General features: G+C 40.3%; 1 protein-coding gene across 1 annotated transcript in view; it reads left to right on the forward strand.

Annotated features, from left to right (window-relative positions):
* Positions 1–3,884: 3,884 nt before the first annotated feature.
* Positions 3,885–9,283, forward strand: part of LOC111870163 (rab-like protein 2A) — a 10,341-nt gene continuing 4,942 nt past the window's right edge. Inside the window, exons 1-4 of the mRNA XM_033753703.1 lie at positions 3,885–4,062; positions 6,807–6,916; positions 7,776–7,967; positions 8,395–8,492. Coding sequence (XP_033609594.1) covers positions 3,956–4,062; positions 6,807–6,916; positions 7,776–7,967; positions 8,395–8,492 — 507 coding nt within the window. The 5' untranslated portion in view covers positions 3,885–3,955. The remainder of the gene's footprint in view (positions 4,063–6,806; positions 6,917–7,775; positions 7,968–8,394; positions 8,493–9,283) is intronic.

Raw genomic sequence — 9,283 nt, forward strand, 5'->3', positions numbered from 1 at the left:
CAGATTTTCTTATGATGATATGTGTAAGGGCCGCTCCCTGTTTTGTAGCGGTTCGGTCTAGACTACTTGTTTGGGGGTATCTGTATATGTGAGTATGTTTGTATAGAGTCGAGTGGTATGAGGTAAGGGGGGAGGATACTGTGAGTGGTTGAAAATATGGGGAAGGGTTAGGTTTTTTGGTGTGAGATGCAGTTCAGCAACTGAGACTGGTATCATTGTAGGCCTGATGATGACCCAGCATAAGGGTTGAAACATGTAGCGTCAATAAAACAGATGTTTAAACAGTAGTGTCTACTTTTTTTAAAATACTGAATTTTTTTTAAACATTATATGCCCTATTTATGACACAAAACAGGATGCATGTATTGAGACAATATTTATGATTTCTCCCATTTAATTCCGCCGTCCTTAGTTTGACAGTCCTGATTACATTTGATGAAAGTTACAGTTATGAACCTCTTTCTTATTTAATGTCCTCCAACCTCCTGTTAAGTTTTCCGTCTACGATCAAAGTACTCTCGTCAACTCCTTCACTTGTACACTCTTGTCGTACATTTTAATTTTCCCGTTCTTAGGCAGCAGACGGGAAACAAAATATTCTGAACCGAAATGTAGCAAACATTCTCCTAATTTAAGCTGCTCTTAATTACTTTTGGAATATAATTCGGATTGAAATTTTGACTTGTTTTGAAATAGACCTATTTGAACTTTACCATATTTTCGAATGGTTTATTATCTGCCTTTACTACAGACCACTTTGATTTCGTCCTGCATTCTGACAAACAAAATAGAAGCATGTTCTCTCCGTGAAGAAAGCAGTCTTCTGGGATTTGGCACCGTGTATATGTGGTGTTAACCGACGTTTCGGAGGAACGTATCGCCTCCATCTTCAGGGTAGAAGAAAAAATATAAGAAATCTGCAAGCGGAGAGACCGTGAGAATCGGTAAAAGCAGACTGCTTTCTTCATAGTCACTGCCGTGAAAGCCTCAAATCTTACATGTTCTCTCCGTGTTTACTCCTAAACAAATCTCCTTACTTGTGTCCAGCAGAGTGAGGGTATTACAGATCCTATACAGCAAACGTGTTGAATAGCCAACTTTTCGGAGACTTTTCAGACGAACTCATATTTAGGTAACTTACGATTAGTTTAAACAGTGCATAATAGTCTCGATCCATGCTCAACAAGTACTAATCTTAGTCCACTATATCTAAATATGAAGCGCCTTACAGTGAGTTTGGAAGTGTCCTGTCTTCTTACCCAACGGAATATACTCGTGTAGCACGGGCTTATTCTGTTTTCCTGATAGTTACGGTTTCAGGACTGAAAGGACTGTGTACAGGAGTTCGAGCGACCGTGGAGTAACAAGCTCTAAGCTGACTGACAACTCTTGCTGGCTGCTTTTCATGCGGATATCGAGGCGGCCTTTGGCGCCAGAATGGACTATAATTTCCAGATGTGCTGCTGCCAGTCCGTCCGTAAGCCCTAGTGCGGCCCTTGGAAACGAGATATTCTCCCTTCCCCTCCTCTTTTCATTGAAAGAGACCAATTTTCTCTAAATTTCGTCAGAGTCAATAATACGAAATTTCCAAACACTGTGCCATCATTAGTGTTGTAATTCTAACAACAATTTTATTTACATTTCGGCGTAATGTGTTTAGATTAATGCAAATTAATTATCACGATATGAATAAAGGAGCAGCAAATATTAATATTCCTTTAAGGAAACGCAAGAAAACGGCGGAGGGTTGTAACGTGTGCCGTCACAAAGTTCGTTCTCCTGTCCTCACGGTTGTAGAGTCTGCACGGAGTACTGCTCAGTCTCCAAGCTAGTTGATATTCCTCCTGCAAGACTAGACGGTGCCATAGGCCAGAAGACCACACTATGATATAATTCAGTTGTTCATGAAGTTCAGTAATGTTTTGGAACCCACAAATACAGCACCGCCATTGGAAGTGCCTGAGATTGGACCCCGTCTCTATAGTACAGCCCGCCTCACATTCTCGCGCGTTCACCGATACCGTCCTTTCGCTTATGCCTTGGGTTCACACGAGATAAACCAAAGTCTCTTATGGATTCTAAGGAATTTTACAAGCCATGCTTAAAAAGGAGAAAAGCTTATGACAAAAATTTCTGTCTTCCCGTTCTTCAGTCTCCAGTAGCCCACAAAATGGTATATGTCTTGTTAATTTCTTTCATTTTCTTAGACTAAGTATGAATAATAATTTCACGTCTGCAACACTGAGGTTCCATAATTCCGTGTGTTAGTCTATGTATTTATTCATATATTTCCTATTTATTAATTCAAACGTGTTAATTTATTTAACAATAATACGCATAATTTATGAAGTTCAAATGTGTTAAGTTATTTATTAATAATAAAATTAATTTATGAAGTTATGAAAAGGTAATGATCCAAGCATCCATAAACTTGGCATTAGCCTACACAAGAGTAAGAGCTTCTCAATCCCAGCCGCCTTTACTCCCAGAAGAAGAACCTGGATTGGTTCTAGAGAGAGCTGAATGAGGGTAGGGACAGGATTCCAACAATGAACTAAGAACCTAAACAATATGCAGTCTATTCGTACTGTATGGATGGTATTATGCCACTGTTTCTCAGATTGTGGGTCGCGACCCCTTGCCGGTATCCAAGTTCTCAGCAATTATTTGAAATATACTGCAGTTTCATCCACGCAAAATTTTGACAAGTCAGTGAGATTTAATACAGGTGGGTTCGGAAAATGCAGCTGCGGCCGACGAATTATTTCGAAAAATCCTCCATGCTTGTACAGGAGTATTTTATAGTTTATTGGAGACGTACACACTTTTTAAATTTACCTAGGTTACTGCTGACACTGTACAGCCTGATGGGTACCTGCAACAGTTTGCAGAACTGTGTTTTTCGTGGTTCTACAGGAATATTTTATGACCTGTTTTACGAGTTAAGAGCCGAGATAGAGCAGTCTGTATAGCGACTGGCCACGGGCTGGACGGTCGAGGGGTTGAAGGGTCATAGTTCGAGTCCCAGTAGAAGCAAGAATTTTCTCTGCTCCACGTCGTCCAGGCCGGTTCTGGGGTCCACCCAACCTACCATCCGATGGGTACCGGCAGATTTTCCACAGGGGTTAAGCGGCAGGGGCGTCAAGCTCACAAACAATTAGTGGCGAGGTAAAAAATACGTGGATCTGCAGATCCATATCTCCATACGTCTTCATGGTGTAGTGTTCAGTGCTTAGTTAAACACAGGGACAACTTTACATTTTGCCTCTTTTATGTGTAGAGAAGTTGTTATCCTTTTATGGTTCCTTCTGTCACCGTACAGTCTCATACGGACCTGGAATAATTTGCAGAACTGCTCTCCTCAAGACTGTACAAGAACCTTTTTTAGCTTGCTGTAAGGTGAGTGAGGACGTAAACCTATTTCGGCTCCTGCTGTCCCTGTAGGGTCTGATAGTGATCTGCAGCATTGTGCAAAACTGCATTTTTCGCTGACCACCAGGTACATTGGATGGCATAAATTTGTACATTACTTTGGGGATCGCAGTATCACAAAGCCTGAGAATTTGAACCTATAATATCGAAATTGAATGTATGGTACGATAATTTTTTGTTCTTGTACATAGTGCGACATCTTTGAGCGAAACGCAGAACATTCACATGCCTGCCACTCTTATTTTCTTGAAGAAAACAATATTTCTAGCTTCATTACATTACTACAAGATAATTCTGACAGAAATATATCATACAAACGTCACACCAGAAGTAAAAGTAACAAATTTATATTACTATCAGGTAAATATTTCTGGAAAAGCAGGCGTGTTGGTAAATTTCAAATTAAGAAGGCACATTTCTTGCACATGTAAGGAAAATTACACAACCTGGTTGATCAATATGCTTTGAAACTACGCTTGTTTCGGATTTCTGTAGGGAAGGGGTGTCGGTGTTATGGTTAAATATGGTTGGCGATGAAGATGTTGAAATTGATTACGATGATAAAGAGAGGAAGGGAGATTTAGCTGTTAAAGTAATTTGCCTTGGAGATAGTGCGGTAGGGAAATCAAAGTAAGCAATAAAATGTATATCAACACGCTTACAAGGTTAACCTATGTCGTCCAAAAATAATTTAAGTTAACCTTTCTTTGCTTATACTTGAAAGCACAAACTTTTATTTTTGGTGTACAGTATGCCTGCAATAAATAAATGGACCTTATTAATAAAATGATACAAAGAAGTATAAACAACCCCTAATCATATACTGATATGCCAATTTTCAGTGCATGTACATTACATTGTTCCTTTCTGAAGTGCAGAGGGGTACAAAAAAGTGTAAGTAATTGAATTTATATCATAGACAAATCGTTTATTTGCTAAATATTGCAGGATAGATTTAATGGCTTATAGTGTACAGAGTAAACACTCAGAAGTTGCTAGCACCCCAACATTCGGGCTCATACCATACAGTATAATACACGATGATTGCAAATAATCTGAGAAATTTCCTCAAACATTTCTTACGAACCAACATCTAGAGAGTAACTGAAAGTTAGGCTACAGGAACAAAGACAAAGTCATAACCCTTTTCAGGTCCCTAATTGAAATACAGTATGAACATCAGCTCATGGCTGTGCACACAATGAATCCATATTCCTTTTCTAACCAGACAGTTTTTGTAATGTACTCTTATGAACTTTTCCAATTGCATATTCTGTCTATTTGTGTGGAGCCATGTCACAGCTCAGGATAATGGCAGTATACTAGCATTCGTGTGGAGCCATGGCACAGCTCAGGATAATGGTGGTGTACTGGAATTCATGTGGAGCCATGGCACAGCTCAGGATAATGGCAGTATACTGGCATTCATGTCGAATCATGTCACAGCTCAGGATAATGGCAGTGTACTGGCATTCATATGGAGTCCTGGCACAGCTCAGGATAATTGCAGTATACTGGCATTCATGTTGAACCATGTCACAGCTCAAGATAATGGCAGTATATTGGTATTCATGTAGGGCCATGCCACAACTGCCATGCTCATGCCGTAGCTCAGGTGGTTAGTCTCCAGCTTCCCACCATGACCATCCGGGTTTGATATGAGATCAGTTTATGTGGGATTTGTGGTGGACAAAGTGAAACTGGGGCAGGTTTTTTCCCCCGAGTGCTTCAGTTTCCCCTGCCAATTCTCATTCCGATAAATGCTCCATACTCATCTGTCATCGGGCTGCTACAGTAGGCCAATTAGTGGCTGAAGTACTAACTGGACTCAGTCTGACCGCCCCCCCCCCAAATAAAAAAAACACACACACACACACACACAGTGTCACTGTACTGGCATTCACATGCAGAGAACATAGCCTGGTTCATAAGATATCCTTCATGTTTACTTTGTAGTATGCTTTGTTGTAAAAAGAAGCATCAGAATATGGACACAATAATTGAAAAGTGAAAGAGGTGAACACTGAATGTCAGTAAGCTGATTTTCTCAAGAATAGTCTTTATGAATCTGATTAAATGTCACTCTTTTAAGGATGTGTGGTCATTACTACAATCACACAGATACATGTCTCTAACTGTTTGATACCATTGCACATGTAGTGGTTAAGTACAATATACGAGGGTCGTACTGAAAGTCATGAGCAACAATTTTTGTAAAGTAACATGCTTTATTGCCGGTCACGGTAGCCGAGCGGTCTAAGGCATGTACTGTCTTCGCTTGCTTGGAAACCAGGATCGTGGGTTCGAATCCCACTCAGGGCATGGATGTTTAGTTTGTGTGCGTTTTTCTGTGTTTGTGTACAGGTAGAGGCCTTGTGACAAGCTGATCACCGCCCAAGGAGTCCTACCGAATATGTAAGATCTAGAAGAACCGAAGTGAACGGATAAGTTCATGGAGGTAGGCCTAGGCCCACTGGGGCTGTAGTGCCAAGGGGGGGGAAAGCTTTATTATTGACAAACCAAATACACCACCTCAATCTACAGACCTTTCTTTATTTTTCCACATAATCGCCATTTCTTTGTACACATTTCTCCCAGCGTTCAGGGAGTTTGAAAATTCCCCTTCTGTAAAATTCCGTTCCAGCCATCCGAAGACACTGACACACTGCTTTCTGAACTGTCTCCCTTGTCTCAAAACGTTGTCCATGCAGCTGATCCGTCACAAATCCGAAAAGATGGTAGTCAGAGGGTGCCAGATCAGGGCTATAGGAGGGGTGTGGAAGAACTTCCCACCCTATCTCTGCAATTGCTTCCAATGTGACCTTTGTGGTCTTTGGTCAATAACCGTGGGACCCAACGAGCACAAACTTTCCTATAGCTGAAGCTTTCAATCATCTCCTGTACTGCAGTGTGCTCTATTCCAAGTTTTCGGGCTATTGTGTCCACAGTCACATGCCTGTCATCTTGAATGATGTCATCCACTCTTTCCTTGTTGTGTTCAGTTGAGGCTGTTCGAGGACGACCGCTCCGAGGCTCTTCTTCGATGGTGTTCCCATCTTTCAAATGTTTTGCTCATGTTCGAACACTGCTCGCACCCATGCACACACTTTGAGAAGCACGCTGAATTCAGAAAGCAGTGCGTCAATGTCTTCGAATGACTAGAATGGAATTTTACAGAAGGGGAATTTTCAGACTCCCAGAACACTGGAAGAAATGTGTGCAAAGAAGTGGCGATTATGTGGAAAAATAGAGAAAGGTCTGGAGATTGAGGTGGTGCATTTGGTTTGTCAATAATAAAGCATGTTACTTTAGAAAAAATTGTTGCTCATGACTTTCAGTATGACCTACGTATTTTGTACCGTTTCTAATTTCAGGTTGGTTGAACGGTTTCTTCTGGATGGATACAAACCGCAGCAGCTCTCAACATATGCCTTGTCCCTGTTTCGCTATCACACCAAAGTTGAAGATGAATCTGTTATTGTAGGTATGTCAGTAGTCTACATTCACATTAAGGTTCAGGTAAAGTTATCCATGGACTTAATTAAGCACCACACTCTGAAGATGTATGTGGGGGCGGGGGGGTGGAGGTTTAGCTGTGCCAGTCTGCCTCAGCACTAGATGGCAGTGAGTGGGGACAGCAGAACTGTGATATCATGGGGCTCAGCTCCAGTCCATCTGCAGTTTTTTATTTTATCCCACAAGCTGACCGGCCCTCGTTATTCAGTCCTACACGTCTCATGTTTTTGAAGGTGTTATGACTAGTGTAGTTCATTTATAATTCTAAAAGGTTTTTCAGTCTCTTCTTAGGTAGCAGTACATGGCAATATATCTTTTTATGGAAAGTTATATATTTTGAAATTTATTTTCTTGGCATTCTGAAAATTTCCTAACTCTTGAATTTTGAAAAATGTTTAAGTTTATGAACTTTTTGTAAGTATTCAGCTTTTTAAATTGTTATATTATTAAAATGGGGTCGACTCAGCCTCTAACAGAAATGAGTACCAGGAATTAAATAATTTTCCTGAGGAGTAAAGTGCGGCCAGCGTGTAAGGCTGACAACCTTACCACCATCTTTGAGCAGATTGTCTAGATAATGTGGGATCCTCACCGTCTCACAACCCTACGGGCCTTCATGGCCTGTTACAGGGGCAGCTTTACTTTTTTTTTTTTTTAAGTAGATTGTGAAGGGTCTGACTATTAAAATTTCTGCATCAATGCCTGTATAATAACACCTTATGAAACAGGCATTCTTGGTGCAACACTGTTTGGTAGCACATAGCAATCAAGGGGTTCAGCAAATTAATCAGTTAAAACAATAGCGATTGCCGCTTTACTTATTTCAGATTTTTGGGATACAGCGGGCCAAGAAATGTTTCAGTCCATGCACCCATCCTACTACCACCAAGCTCATGCCTGCATAATGGTCTTTGATTCTACCAGGAAAGTAACATACAAGAACCTAGCAACATGGTACCAGGAACTGAGACAACACCGGCCACATATACCAGTATTTTGTGCTGCCAATAAAATTGATAGTAAGTCTAATTTCACGTTAGATTTGAGGTTCTCACAGTGATGACTATGATGAGCACTACATTCTGGAACGTGACACTGTCTGTACTCTTACAAATCAATAGCTGTGTGAATGGCAACAGATTTCAGACACTGAAAAACACAGTCAGTGCTGGTTGTAAGGTGATATGCAGCTGGTATTTGCACATACTCACATGCAATAAATTAGCACCTACAGCCCAGTAAGAGACAGGTATGTTATTCGACCATTTGGATGTAAATGATTGTATTGTCTGTACTTCATCTGTTCTCAACTAATTATCAAATGGCAAAGATATTAAATGTAATTTAACATGTTTCACTGTTACTGTGTAGTGTTAACATTGACACTGTCATTAAATAACTAAGTACAAAAATAAATAAATAAACATGTTTCATTTTATATTGCAGCTAACATGGATGTTACACAGAAGTCATTTGCATTTCCTCAGAAGCACAATATTCCTCTGTATTATGTATCGGCATCAGATGGAACCAACGTAGTCAAGGTACTATAACTGCCTTTACATCTTAATGGTAATGTTACAGTACTTACTTTGTATGTCGTAACTGCCTTTACATCTTGATGGTAATGTTACAGTACTTACTTTGTATGTCGTAACTGCATTTACATCTTAATGGTAATGTTACAGTACTTACTTTGTATGTCATAACTGCCTTTACATCTTAATGGTAATGTTACAGTACTTACTTTGTATGTCGTAACTGCCTTTACATCTTAATGGTCATGTTACAGTACTTCGTATGTCGTAACTGCCTCTACATCTTAACTCTTTGACTGGCACGAAGGGTATTTAAATCCCACCCCTGTCCTGGCAGGCCCTTTAAACCTTATGTCGCTGAAATGCATGTAGTTACTTTTCCCTAAAGAACTTCAACAAAAATTGGTTTTTAAAAACGAAATTTTCAGGAACTAATAAAAAGACAATATTTTATGCAATAAATGCCTTTCCATACCTCTTTATTAGTTTTTCTTCGTGTGATAAACATTGAAACATGAAAGTTTGCAGAGAGCCACACCACAGCCTGCACACATGATACTTGTTTCTTTTCTAATCTTGTGCTTAGCACTCACGCGACACTTTCTCAGGGCACCATTCTTCTTGTTACTGGGAGGAACATGGACCATTTTGTGAATTTTCAAGCCACCCTCTAGACGATTTACTGGCTCTTTCACTGGTGGTCTTTTCAAGGTCGAGGGCGGAGGCGTGACTGCACTCGAGTCTGACGCAATAGATTTGTCATCCACTTCATTCCTTGACTCTTCTCCCTCTCCACC

The sequence above is a fragment of the Cryptotermes secundus genome, unplaced genomic scaffold (genome assembly GCF_002891405.2).
Source record: "Cryptotermes secundus unplaced genomic scaffold, Csec_1.0 scaffold734, whole genome shotgun sequence".
Classification (NCBI taxonomy): Eukaryota; Metazoa; Arthropoda; class Insecta; order Blattodea; family Kalotermitidae; genus Cryptotermes; species Cryptotermes secundus.